The 15,001-nt window shown below is 41.5% G+C and overlaps 1 protein-coding gene across 1 annotated transcript in view; it reads left to right on the forward strand.

Annotated features, from left to right (window-relative positions):
- The first annotated feature begins 9,197 nt into the window (after positions 1 to 9,197).
- Antxr1 (ANTXR cell adhesion molecule 1) overlaps positions 9,198 to 15,001 on the forward strand; it is a 228,451-nt gene continuing 222,647 nt past the window's right edge. Inside the window, exon 1 of the mRNA XM_027934509.2 lies at positions 9,198 to 9,677. Coding sequence (XP_027790310.1) covers positions 9,526 to 9,677 — 152 coding nt within the window. The 5' untranslated portion in view covers positions 9,198 to 9,525. The remainder of the gene's footprint in view (positions 9,678 to 15,001) is intronic.

Genomic DNA, 15,001 nt, shown 5'->3' on the forward strand with positions numbered 1-15,001 from the left:
AATTTTATTATTGGGCTCTAATTTTTAAGAGGTTTTTTTTTTTTTTCCTTTCTGGATTTCTCTTTTTTTTCTAGCATATTCTTCTGAATTTATGGATGTTAATATCTTCTCTTGTTTTTTCTCCAAACAAATTTTAAGTTATGAGCTGTTTCTTCTTCCAACAATCTCTGAGGTCTTTTCTCTGATATGTGTTTTTTGACTCCAACTTTTGTAACACTTCTTTCTGCCTCGTTGTGGTTATTCTTGCTTATCTGACTATTTAAGAATGTGAAACTGAAAAGCTGATCAGAAGTTCTAAGTTTGCAGGATGATCTTGTCTTCTGTAGGCTTTGCTGCAGAGTGACTGGGCTGTTCACCTTTGAGAAAGCCCTGTGTTAGTATCTGTAGGATTTTCATTTGGGGTTGATAAATTCTCAGAAAAAAAACATTTCAGTCTCCTTCCCAGCTGGAAGGTCAAGATCCAGCTGCCAGCACCCTGGGAGCCCAGGAGGGAGTAGGGCCCAAAGCACTCAGCATTTCTCCAATCCCACTTAAGGTACCAGCAGCCTCAGCTGTGCCTGGTAACCCCAGTCCAAAAAGCCTCCTTTATGTCCTTCAGGGAGTAACATTCCAATCTGCTGCTGAGGTTGAGGAAGAACAACTGTCCAGAGGGCATCTGGGGATCTAACTGCTCTGTAAACAGTTTTCAAATCATCTTCCTGGTTTCAGCCTTACGCTCTCTCCCTCAGCACAGGAGAGTTCACAGTGTGGATCAGGAAGCTTCGTGGCTTTTGCCACTACCAGCATAGCTGCGGCTTTCTGGCTTTCAGATTTGCAGATGTTATTCTCTCTTCCTCCCCTTCCTGTTCTTCTGGGGTTTGCTGTTGTTTTACTTCCCTTACTTTGGTTTTAGTGAGGTTTTGTGGGAGCAAGAGGTTGGGTTCCATCCACTATCTTTACCTGATGGCAACTACACTTTTCTTTCCAGGGCAGTATGAATTTTCCTCCTGCATTTCCACTAAGCTCCTTTCATAAAGATCACCAAAGAACTCCTAATTACTAAATATGATGAATAGTTTTCAGTTCTTAGCTTCTCCATCTCTCTACTCCAGTTGGTGCACATGACTGTTCCCTTCTAGAAGTCTCTCTTCTCTCTCCTCTCCCCTCCCTTTCCATCTCCTCCTCTCTCTCCCTCCCTACTATCAGGGTCTCACTATGATGCCTGGGCTGACCTTAAACTTATAATCTTTCCCATGTCAGCCTCCCAAGTACCTGGGATTATAGGCATGTAACCACACCTGGCTTATTTACCTTTTTAGTTCCTCTTTCTGTCAGCTCTAAAAATGTTGGTACTCTCCTGTGTGTTCCATCCTGGACCCTCAATTCTTATCAGTGTTTATTTAGCCTAAGGTGGTATTTAAACACACACATAGCTTCAGCTCATACTCTCATGACTCCCAAAGCTTTTCAGCCAGGCCTTGTGCCTGAGAATAAAATTCATATATGGGGTTGGGGTTGTGGCTCAGTGGTAGAGCGCTTGCCTAGCCAGTGCAAGGCACTGGGTTTCGATCCTCAGCATCACATAAGAATAAATAAATAAAATAAAGGCATTGTGTCCATTTACAACTAATTTTTTTTTTCATTCATATATGTATTTTTTGGTTTATAATTTTGCAATTAAACATGAAACGGTTGCATCAATGAAGAGTGAAAAAGAGTACACTGTGAATTATAAAGAAACGGTATAAAGAACATCTCGAGAGGGAGAAAATTATCCAATTGGAGAGGCATAGTAGTGCTATAGTTTGTGTATTTAACTCCAGGAGAAATGAAGACTAGGAAATGAGTTGTTTTAATTCTGCTAGTAGTAGAACATGATTTATGGGGAAATAGCAACATGTGGAAAAAACATTCCAAAAATGTCTACAACATATGCATCGAGTATTACCATTTTCCAGATTTGTATGGTTTTCTTTTCCCCACTCCCACAGTTCCTGAATTGAGTACGTGATTAAGAATTGTGTCTCAGGCTTACCTCATTACTTTCTGAGTTTGCAATAAATTCCTTCCATACTTCTGTTTTATAGTTTTCTCTTTAGAGAGCAAATTGTAGAACCTCCTCATATACTACCTAGGGTTTCCCCCTCTGCCTCTGAGCAAATCTGATGTCTAGATCAATGTTTTCCAAGTATGGGTCTGAATTTCTTTCTCGTTGGCTCTTGGAGCTGTAATAATTCCATTGAGTGTTTCCTCCATTTCAACCTAAGATAGTGAGTCCCCTTTGTTGGAGAGGCCCAAAGTCATCGGTGTGTGTTTACTTATCGACTCCGCTGTTTTCTGAGGGTTAAAGTCACAATTTAAGTCCCTAGGTTTATGATTTGATTAAGATTGCATAGCACGCCAGTCTCACCCTTGATGAAAAATGCGATAGAGAAGAAAACAAACCTGGGCTGGCCACTCCACCCAGACCTTAAGCCCCACCTATTTTGAGAGGAGTCTGCTCTAGCTTCAGGAATCATTCCTTATGGCAAGGAACTTCAGACCCTCTCACAGGAGTGATGTATGATTTCTCCAGTGTTGCTTTGGCCACAAGAAGAATAAATGTTTTTCTATGTGCAGTTCCTTGAGGAGCCTACTTCTTTACACCCAATTTAGACACATGATAATTTTAGCCTGAAGATCCAGACCGGTTCTGACTGCTCCCAAGTGGTTCCTGAAGGCGTCAATGCTCAGAGGCAAATTCATCAGGTTAATGCTTATCTTGTCACGAGCTGAGCTATAGCTCTGTCCCCAAGCCTTTCTGTGTCCTGGTGACCTCTGATGGATCATGAGTAAGATCAAGTATTCTGGGGATCTCTTTTGCCCAGAATGGAGACAGTCTAAGTAGCCTAGACCTTGGTCCCCTTGCCAGAGGCTCCTTCATGACCACTGTTGGATCTTCCTACAGAAGGGGTATCTTATTACTGGCAGGAAGAGACATTTGCCAGGTCTTAATTCACTCATCACCTAGGACAAGTCTTCCTAAGAGTTGTGATCCAACAATGCATACTAAGGACTCTACTGGGTTAGACCTACTTCTCTTAGGATTGGCATGGTGGGGTAGAAGGGACATGTTGCGTTTCCTCTAAAAAACAAACTAACCATATTTTGTGCCAATACATTTTGGTCTCCCAAATAGACTCTGTTAAGATCCAGGTTATATTCATTATCTTCAGTGTAAGCATGGAGATGGCCCATATCATAGATACCTAAATATTACTTTCTGATAAATAAATGAGTTAATGAACAGGACTAATATGGAAGCCAATCACAGAAAGAAGCATCACCAGTTATTTCAATGTACTCAGACATTTCATTAGAATTTATCTATCTAACATTCTTGGCTGGTGGAAACAGCTTTGCTGCCAATAGATTATTGATAGTCCCTAAATGTGTTTCCTGTTTGTTTTCTGAATGTATCCTAGGAAACCACCAACTCCCAGTAGTTCCTGGATGAGCCAGAGTCTTCATCTTTGCATTTTTTCAAAGTTGATAATATGAATATTCATATTATAGCAATAGCTTTTGTTCCCTGATAGTAGAAAAATCAAATGCTCTACAAGTGGGTCTTATAAATACGTTCTTACCTCTACAAGAAGTTCAAGTGCAATTTCTCAGAATCTCCCAACAGCAATGATTGTGTGAAGCCTGAGGGCTATACTACATGACATATTAACTCATTGTAACTGCCCAACAACACAATGAGGTAGGTAATATTATAATCTTCATCTGCTGATAGAAAGTTGTGGTATGAACAAGTCAAGTAACTTTCAAACTCAACAACTTGGTACTGGCAGAGTTGAGCTTTGCCCCAAATAGCCTGATGTGAGGTTATTCATTAGTGTGTTGTCCTGCCAAGTTCTCAATTTGGAGGAATTATCATTAATCCTGTGTATTTTGATAGATCTCATTAGGGAGGAAAAGGGTCATAGGCAAGGAAGGAAACAAAATTGGCCACTGTGTCCCTTACCCCCAAACCCATTTCTCACAGTCTCCAGACATTTGTACCTTTAAAAATATCCACTGGTTATTCCACAGTTAGTGAGGCTGCTTGTCCACCTTCACAGCACTCCTTGCAGACATCCTTATCCACACACGTGTGTTCATATACTCACAACCTCCAGTCCCTCCAGCGGATGACTTGGATGGTGGCCATTAGCTAAAAGGTCAAGGAGGTTATCGGCTGGAGAGGTCTAGTTATATTTCTCCTGATTTCTTCAGTTGTGAGTTGATTTGGGGTCTTTGAATAGCACTGGTAGGATTGGGTTGACTTAGTCTTGTGCTCAGCTTTGTGCTGGCTTTGACTTGTCAAATACAATTTTCCAGACTGGGCATGGTGGTGCGCGCCTGTAATCCCATCGACTTGGGAGGCTAAGGCAGGAGGATTGCAAGTTCAACGCCAGCCTCAGCAAATTAGCAAGGCCCTAAGCAACTTAACAAGACCCTGTCTCAAAATAGATAAATAAATAAAATTTAAATGGAGGGGGACACTGGGGATGTGGGTTCAGTGGTTATGCATTCCTGGGTTCAATCCCCCCCACACACACACACACAATCACAATCTTCCATTAGGCATTTGCAGTCTCTGGGCTTGTCAGAATCCTGGATTGTACTGGTCCATTTCAACCTTCATCTGAATTTTGAGTAGGATTGACCTTGTCTCTTCGCTAGATAAAATGAAAAGTCTGCTCACAAGATTTTGCATCCTTTCAAGGATCTGGGATAGAGGATTTAGGATATGCTGTTTTAAATTATAGATTATTCTCTTGACTAGGTCCTTGAAGGAATGTGCTCTTGGGAAGGTTTGGCTGTGGCTTAGGATCCCCTGGAGTGGTGTGTGGCCTTAGCTGAGTTGTTGTGAACTGAATTAAATAAATATCTGGGCTGATATTGACTGATATGTGAATTGAGCTCATTTTATGAAAGATTCTGAATTAGTCAAGTTGGATTGGGGCACACTTGAATGGGTTTCATCTCTGCATTGAGGTCATTATTAACAGAGCTTTGGGCTGGGGTTTGGTTTGCCCTGAATTAAATCAGAAGATATATTGGGCTGAATTTATTCTTAAACTAGAATTGCCTAAGCTTCGGTTGAGGGATTAATGGGATGCTTTGCTCAACAAGGCTTTGACCGTTACTGGGCTGAAATTGTGGATGGCTTGGCCTTTGGGATACCATCAGGGCATCTTGCCCTAGACTGTGGTTCTGCATCTGGGCTTAACTTTATTACTAGTGCCTTTGTTTTTTCTATTGGTAAAACCTATTACTTGGTTGATTTGAATTCTTCAGAAACTTTGTTGTTCCAGTTGATAAATTGCTTTTGGAAATACCCTCTTTATTTTTTGCAGATAGTAGTCCAGGGACCAGTGAGACCTCCAAAAGTGGATATAGTTGATTGACACAAAATTTACTGGAAAGTATCAGATTTGTCCCTATTGTGGCAAGTATTTCTAAGAAAATTTTTTCACAAATTTTTCTTGGATAGTTTGTTATCTGGAACTTTTTCCAGAATCTTTGTCAAGAACTCAAACAGCACTTAAATGTCCAGTGGGATTCTTGAAAGGTTAGATGGCAAAATTATTAGGATGGCAAGCTTCATGTTGGACATCTTGACAAAAGGGGCTAGGTCACAATTGTTAGGGAGTGTGAGAGTATGCAAGTAAAGAACCTATTTAATAATTTAATATTATTTAACAATTACTGTAAATTCAGATACAGCAGTGATTGTAGTTCAGGATGAAAGCCTTGCTATGATGAGTCTAGCAAGACAAACTCTCCAAAGGAACTTGACATTTCTGGCATGCTTAAATATCTTGAGATTCTTCCTGTGGCAAATAAAACATCTGAACATTTGCAAGTTATCTCTTGAAAGAGAGGTTTCCCTTGCTATTAACTCAGTGCAATCTAACATCCCTCACCTTCACTGGAATGCTCCTGGGTGGTACAGTGACATTCATGTCAAATCAATGGGTTTTTGTCAGGGCTTATTCTCCTGACTTCCACAGCATGAGCACTATTGACTACTTCTTCCCTGCCTTGGCTTCCACATGAATGATTAATTTTCTCCTGCATTTATTCAACTCCAGAAATATCTATCCATAGCCTTGACATCACCGTGTACATTGTTCTGCCACTCATTTAAATTTAAGAGGCAGGGGAATTCCTTCCAAGCCTCATATATCTATCTCCATGAACCTTGGCCTATCCATCTCTTCCAGAGCACTGGAGTCCTTGAAAAGGAGTAGGGTCAGGATATTTCCAATCAGATCAGAACATTGAACATTACTTCAAAAGGATGGTAACATTTAGGCAGGGGACTCTGGATATTCAAATGTCTCTGAACTCTGAAATTAATCTGGGAAATTCTCTACTGAGAGACTCTTCCCAAATCCTGGTCTAGCCTCCAGGGACTGATTCACCTCTCCTGTCTCCCTATGTGCACTAAGTTTGAGGTTGCCAAATCCCAACAACTAAAGGCACAAGCTGATGCCAATTCAGAGCACTGGATACTGTCACCTTCCCCAATGAGCTACCATGCTAAGATCATACAAGGGACTTCATTTACCATTGTTGGAAACCATGGACATCTTTGTCTATTTTAACCTTCCCCTGAAAAACCATATGTCTGTAATTCAATGTCAAGTTCACTTCATGAGAATGTTTGGGAGACATCTCCTCCAGTGAGTGAGGCAGCGTGGAATGGATTTCTCTGAGATAGACAAAGAGAAGGGTAGATCCATTTTAGGATCTGGAGATGATCAACTTGTACCAATAGATATCTTTCTAGAATCTTGGAAGAAAAGCAGAGGCAGCTGATACACTCAAATATTTTTAACCATTGCAACTACTTCCCTCTCCTCTTAAGCACCATACTTGTCCTAGGGGAGACTCTTTCACCCTCTCCCCTTCCCTATACATTTATTCACATGGAATATACACCTGCATCCAGAATGTGGGCCTTCCCCTGTCTTTGATGTGGATGTCTCTAATTTGAAGACCTCTATTAGGACACCTCATGCTTCCCCTCTTCTGGCTAACTTCATAAATTATTTTCCCAGTGAAATGCTCAAGATATTCCCCTGTCACTCAAACTGTTAAACAATCTAAGAGGGTCCTGGGGGCACAAGGATGAGATAAGACTTTCCTAATGCCTCCCTGATTCTTTCTCCCCCCCCCCCCAGTCCCTTAAGGGACATTCAAGCCCCTTCCTGCCAATCCCACAGACATTCTCCCTACCGTATTGTCCTAGCTCATATTCCCTTACTTTCCTGACCAGTTAGTTCCCTCCGGTTTCCCAGCCTTCATGTACCCAGCTAATTTCTATAGATTTCCCCTCCTTTCTCATCACAGGTCTGTAGCAAGAACAAGATGGGTTTATTATCTTTCGAAAATGAGAAAAGTATAGAAAAAGAAGACTTGGACAGATTAGAGTATTTTTAATCCCCACAGTTATTTTTTTTTCCAGAAAGCAGTAATTTACAAAATATGAGTGTCAATGAGTAGCATCTGAAAAGAATAGTTTCATGGTCAAGGAAATCTGGGAAACAATTAAAAAAAAATCTCCCCACAGAAATATCCAGGCTTTTAATAGGCATTTATTAGTTATGTATTATTGCACAACAAATCGTCCCAAAGTTAGAGGCTTAAAACACCAATAAACCTTTTATATGGGTCAGGAATCAGGAAGGGTTCTGCTTTGAGGGTGGGGTGTGGTCTCTGGTGAGGCTAGAATCACCGGAAAGCTTGACAGGGCTGGGAGATCCACTTCTAAGATGGGATACTCACATGGCTGGCAGTTGATGTTGGCTGTCAGCAAGGAAGCTCAAGTTTCCTGCTGTCTGGATTCCTCCAGAGGGCTGCTTGGGTGCACTCATGATATGACAATGGGTTCCCCCAGAGTGACCCATAGAACAAAGGGGAAAACACACAATCTCCATGGCCTAGCCCCAGAAGTCACACACCATGAGTTCTGCAATATCTTATTAATTACTTATGAGTCAGTCATGTCCATGTGGAAGGAATGTGAATACCAGGAGGTGAGGGACACTAGGGATCATTTTGGAGGCAGGCTAGTGCAATGCATTATGAGTCTCCAAGACTTATTTGAAAATGCAATTAATGCTGCATGGAGCATTTCAAGACACTAGGATTTCATGGTATACACACGAGAACCACCTTGGATAGTTCACTGGTGTGTGTCTTGAGGGATCAAAAGTAGAAAGGAATATGTGTGTCGGTCTGGGGGAAGAATCCTAAACAATGAAGCATGCATGTGCATTGAGGACTCCCAAAGTGGAAGGCAGGGGAAGGTAGATCTAGGGTCTTATCTTGAACTGGGGCTCAGAGACCACTCTAAAGAAAGATTCTGCAGTTTAGAAAGGAAAGCACAGGATTTTTTAGAACTGTCTGCACTTCTGTAAGCTGTTTACTTCTTCTGTCCTACATCAAAGATGGGGAAAGAAAGTCAAAGTTCACAGGCTGAAAGGATGAACTGTTGTCACAGAACCGCTAAAATATGGAGATGGAGACAATGTAGAGGGTTCAGCTGTTCCAAGCCTGGAGCAGAGGGAGTAGGAAACTTTGGACATTAGGCGTGCTGCTTTCAAAAGAGTCCTAACAATCTCTTTCATGATCTGGGCTAAGAGTATATAAGGTCACTTGATAATTCAGATCACAAAACTTGTTTTTCTCTGCTTGACTTGCACAATGGTCTGTGTTTCCAAGCCTGGAGTCGAAGCCACAATGCTTGGAGGAAATGAGTTCTCATCAAATGTTTACACTGCCCGTATCCGCAGACATAGAGAAGGAAGAGAAAGTATAAGAAGACTAGAGAGAAGGGAGAAGTGGTTGGGTGGGTGGGGGGGGGGGGGAGGAGGAAGGTGCACAAGGAAAAGGAAGGAATAAGAAAACATATGCCCTTTACCTGAAAATGATAAGGAACATAAGGTTTGTACCCTGCGTCGCATCTCTAAGTCTCCCCAGCTCCCTTCTGAGCCACACTCCCACGGACCCCGGTGCGTGCTTTCGCCATCTCTGGCCACAAGGTGGCACTCTTTGGACTTTGTTCCTCCAAAAATAAGAAAGGGGGGTAAGGGGGAGGGAGAAAAGGCAAAGCACTGCCCCAACCAAGAACAATTTGAAAACCCACCCCATAATACTTAAAATCTGGGACAAAGAACCGTCAGGACGGAACTGCTTCAATTGCAAAACCTCCGCGCAGCCTGGGGAGCGGTCCCACCGTCCGAACCCCGGAGCAGTCTCTTTTTTGAAAAAGCGGAGTACAGTATTGAGATTCTTGAAACCTGAAACCTAGAAACAGAATCGAAGCGGAAACCAGAAGGAAAACCTTGAACTCCTCCAGACAATTGCTTCCGGGGAGTTTCTAGGGAGCGAGGGGGAATAAAGAGCCCAAAAGGAGGGGCCCTCGGATGGCGTGTCCCTGAGGGTCGTGGCGAGCTCGCGGAGCGTGAGAAGAAGACCCCACTCTCTCTCCCTGGGCTGTGGGTCATGGCCACCGTGGAGCAGAAAGCCCTCGTCATTGGCTTCAAGTGGCTCTCTTTGGCCACTCTTGTGCTTATCTGCGCCGGGCAAGGGGGACGCAGGGAGGATGGGGGTCCAGCCTGCTACGGGGGATTTGACCTGTACTTCATTTTGGACAAGTAAGTGCCATGAGCCTTTCACTCTAGGCTAAGCTGGTGATGATGCTTTCTCCCCGGTCAGGGCGGGTTGGCAGGGTCGCTTTGGGACAGGCGTGCATCTCAAGGGACCAAGAGGGACCACGGGAGGTGGTGGCGGCGAGTGCTGCGCCTTTGTTGGGGAGCGCTCCTCCCATCCCTCTCCTGTGCCGCCCCAGCCCGCTGGAGAGGCGACGCTGCTGGTTTGGGGCACAAACTTCTTTTCTGTCTTGCTCTTTGTGACCGAGGAGCGTGCGTGAAACTTGGAGGATGCTATTGACTCACTGCGTTTCTGAGGCTCCCTCTCATTTTCCTGAGAAAGTCTTGCTTGCCAGAGGCAGAACTTGCAGACACTTTAAAGAGACGTCGGCATTTCAAAGTCAATGGTCTCTTTTTAAAAACCGTGTCCTACAAAAAATGCATTCTCCTTGTCCCCCATAATATAATGTATGTTCAGCCTGGGCACTTAATGAAAATGCAAGATAGGGTTTCTCAACCATAACACTATTGAGGTTTAAGCTTGGTCATTCTTTGTTGTGGAGACTGTCCTGTACATTGCAGGATGTTTAGTTGCAACCTTGGCTCATAAGATATCAGCCACATTTCCCCTCTGCCTGGTAAATTCTCTCTCTCCTTTGCCTTGAGAACCTCGGTGGAGGAGAAATCAGGCTCTTGATCATTTTGACTGGTGGGCTACCAGGGAGGTGCTGGAGCCCTGGTTTCCTTGTTAAAGGTGGAGAGTGTTTAGACTTCAGGACTTTGATCAAGGGAGAGCTGAACTCTGACCAGTTCAACACTTCCCAGATTCCCCATAGGCTTGCCAAGCTGCACTCAGGGAAGCTCCCTGCTATCTGTTAAAAACCACCTTCAACAATAAAAAAAAAAAAAAAAAGCCTCTCAGAGAAGATCCCTGCTCACTAAAACCAGTGGAGCGCCTTGCAGTTACAGCGGTAGGGAGATGAATTTCACAGACTGGAAAGTATTTGGGAATTGGAAAAAGAGTCCAGCAAAATAAGCTGGCCAGCTAGACACCAAATGTGCTTTGCAGTTGCCCCTGGAGTTTGGTTTTTCCGTAAAGTCTGTTTTGAACTCCAGATTCTTTGGATGAAAAGTGAGATCTCTTTCTTGCAGATTTATGAGAAGGTGGATACTGAAAATATAATCCAATACTAAGAAGTGGAATTTCTTTTGTTAACTTCTGGTGGCTGGGAGCACTAGATCCTAGACTCAGGGACACTGTCTGAAAACCCTCAGAGATGATCAGCATTTGTGTTGTTTTGAAAACTAGTTCAGAGCGGCAAACAGAAAAAACTTGACAAAATGGGCAGAATCACCATTCCCTGAATGGAATGCCTCAAAACTATAGAGATAATCAGTTCTCCCCAAAGCAGTTCATACAGTGAATTAAACTTTTTAGTCTAAGTTCTGAAAGAATTTATTTTGATGATGGCTGGAATTTAACAAAATGGTTCTAGGCTTATCTGATAGGGGGAAAAACACAAGTAAAAAGAAATAAAACATTTTTGGAAATGAATAATAAAGAAATACTTTCCAAATATTAAAAAAAAAAGTTAATTAAAACAGGAGGGTAAAGGCCAAAGAACAGAGAGACAAAAATAGAAATCCAAATACATATAAGCATTTAGTGAAATTTTGAATCAGTAGGGAATTTTTTTGGACAAAGGATTGATAACGTGTGGGGATCCAAAGGATAGATTTATACTTTATACCACACCCCAAAATAAATTCTAGAAGGACTGAAAATTTAAATGTTTAAAATGAAATGATCAAAGAGCTAGAAGATCATTTAGATGAATATTGCTATAATCTTAGGTTTAGAGCTTTTAAAGCATAATAATAGTATAGAAACCATAAAGAAAAATACAGATTTGAATATATCAAAATTCTACACTTTCATAAATAAAAAGGCATGAATAAGATATAATAACAAGTTACAGAAATGTTTGCAACATTAATCATTCTCTTAAGATGATCTTACTATATAAAATGTGGAGGGGCCAGAAAGGACGTAGCTTAGTGCTAAAGTGCTTACCTAGCATGTGGGAGGTCCTGGGTTTGGTCCCAACACCAAAAAAGAAAAATAAATACACACACACAAATATATATATAAATATATGATATACATATTTATGTGTATAAACTATATATAAATATAATACATACCAGCTATATTATATTTACATATTAAAACACACACATGCATCACCTCAATAAAAATAGTCTTACTGCATAATTTACAGGAGAAAAATATATATGAAAGTCAACAAATAGTCAAAAAAGTTCAACTTTACTAGTAATCAGAGAAATGGAAAAAAAATCAAACAAGATAAAATTGTTATTAGGTTGGCAAAAAATTTTAAAGATTCACAATATTCATTACTGGCCAGCTTGTAAGCACTGTCACATCTTATTAGGGAAAATATAAATTGGTACCCTCTTTCTAGACTTGCGTTGTTCAATAGAACTTTCTAGGATAATGAAAATGTTCTGTGTCTATGTTGTCCAATAGGGTAGCTTCTAGCCATATGTGACTGTTGACACTTGAAATGTGTCTAGGGAGGTTGAGGACGTGAATTTTTATTTTATTTGTTAATTTAAATAGTCACATGTGGTTACTGTATTGAAGACCAGAAGATAATTTGGCAATATATATCATATGCTTTAAAAAATATGATGGGGTCTACTTTTCCATCCAACAATTCCATATCTTAAAGATAAATCCAAAAAAAAAAGAAGATAAATCCAAATGGTCACAGAAAAGTACCTAAACATATGCTAATGGTCGTGCTATTTAAAGCAATAAAAAGTTGAAAATGACATAAATGTTCAACAACAGGGGATTTAAGTAAGACATGTAATATGCAGAGTATTAAATATGTATTGTATATTTTGCATGCTGGGAAGATATTTTAGGAGAAATAGGCAATGTTTATACTCTAGGGAGAAAATGCAGTTAGTTACCAAACATTGTATGCATTTTGATTCTACCTTTGTAAAAAATGAAACACATTTATGTATGACTATTTACCTGATATGGTAATGGTATTTCTCTCTAGAAGCATGATTTTTAACTTCTGTTTTTATGCTTTTCTGAATTTTTAAAATTTTCTATAATAAGCATATATTAATTTTATTTTCAACAAAAATACATTAGTTTTTTAAAAATCAGGTGTGGAGAAAGAAGGTCTCTAACCAGTGTGCTGAGTTCCTTGCCCCTCTATTTATACAGGAAGTTGCTTCTTTTGTATTTACTCCTGAAATAAATTTTTGAATGTGCTAGTGGATCTTTTGAAGCACATTAGGGACCCCAAAATGCTCAAGGGGTAGGGAAACCTTTACAGGCACATACCTTTACATTTAGGTGGATGACTTTGAGTTCCTTTGGTTGTCCTGTTACCTGAAGGCAGGGATAGTATGTGCTGAATAAAAACTTGCTAGGATTTGGTTGTTCATGTGTGCAGCTCCAGCTTATCACCTCCAGCCAGGCTAATTTATGTGACTGTTGAGTCCAGAGCTGGGGGATGGGCCAACAGGCAACCAGGACAGACAGCCTCCTGGGGTGGTCCCTAAAGATATAGTCTTTTGTCTTAGAACCTCCTGAGACATTGCTGTCCAGCACCCAACCACAGCAGAGCAGGAAGGGAAAAAATGCTGACTCGTTTTTTCCTTGGGCTTCTAAGATCTGCTGGCTGCCTAGACCCTGTGTACAGGCTGAGACCAGTGGATCACAGGGAAAGGAATCCACCATTCTCTTCTTCTCCCCAACCCTGCAACTGGTTCTCTTTTCCATGGCATTGAATCCCAGCTCATTTCGACTTCAGGCAGGATGCATCTCTGGCTTGGAGGGAACCCAGATTATGCATTTAATGGAATGTCATGTTTTCTCAACCAGGAGCAAAGACTGCATAATGATAACCTAGGACACCACAGTAACACAATAGGGCATTATTAGCAGCTTTGGCGACTGGGCTGCACTAGGCTTTATACTGATGGAATTTCATGTTCATTTAAACATGCTTTTCTTGTTATAGTCAGGAAAAGTAGATTGCTGGGAATTCAATCAGGGATTTGAAAAGTCAGATTTGGAAGGCCTCTGTCCAGAAGAAAAACAGTAAAGGAGCAGTTAGCCTCTTCTAAGTCTTCCAGGCCAGGATTGCAAAGATCAGTGCACCCATTTGACCAACCCCTGGACAAAAATGGCCCTCTCCTTCAGGGCCCTTCTGTTATTACAATATACATTTATGTATCACACATTGGTTTATTTTATAAAAATTGAGCTATTAGACACTTAATTGCAGAAAGTGGATTTTCCATCTTGACTCTGGCTATAGTATATATGCCCTAAAGACTTCAAAAATAGAACATAGGGAATAGAACAGGAGAGTGGAGGAGGTGGCAGGGTGGGAGAAGGCACTGAACAGCTCTATTTATAGAACTTTCCAAAGTCAAAACCTGTCATTTCTTTCCTGCACCCAATAAATCCTTACATTGAAAAAGGCCCCCCACAGCCTCACCATGTGCTCCTTACCATGGTAGCCCCAAGTCCCTTTTCTTTTTTGTCCAGCATCAGTTTTCACCTCTTTTCCCCATACACAGGCACCCCATCTTGCCATCCACCCAGACTTCCAACCACAGCACCCAGCATTGGGTGACCCCCTGGTGGTGATGATTTGTAGGACCCTTACTATGTGTTATGCCCCAGAGGTATGGTCATGAGACAGATTTTTGTAGTGTTAGACTGGAAACATCACTACCGGGTCTAGTATTGCTTTTCTGAGAAAATACCTTCTGGATTCCCAACTATCTACTCACAAAAGAAATTCTTTAGAGTTGAAACTTATGCAAGTCTCACAAACTCTTACACTCCTTTACGAGGACATCAGAGACAACCTTTTTTGGTAGGTAGAGCCAGCACGATTGCTGTTCCTAATTTATGGATGAGAAGAAAATCTTTGTTCAACCCACTGGGTTAAGTGACCTGCTCAGGGACGGGGATTAGATCATGACACAACTAGAACGACGTCTGCTTCTGACTCCCAGCCCAGTTCTTTCTGTTCATCTCTGCCCTGCACAGTTGGGCTATAATGAGAAGCACATGGCAGTACAACTGGAGGAACTGGGTGGGTTCCAGGAGTTAAAATTCCCTGCATCAGAGTTTCAGTAAATCATGGTACAGAAAGCAGCTCAGATTGCTTAATTGAGGAACTACTGCTCCACTGTTAAATCAGCTGCAGTTGATTGAAAGTTTCAGGAACTCCGACCCCCTGCAGCCCACCCAGATGCTATAA

Source organism: Marmota flaviventris, chromosome 14 (genome assembly GCF_047511675.1).
Source record: "Marmota flaviventris isolate mMarFla1 chromosome 14, mMarFla1.hap1, whole genome shotgun sequence".
Lineage (NCBI taxonomy): Eukaryota > Metazoa > Chordata > Mammalia > Rodentia > Sciuridae > Marmota > Marmota flaviventris.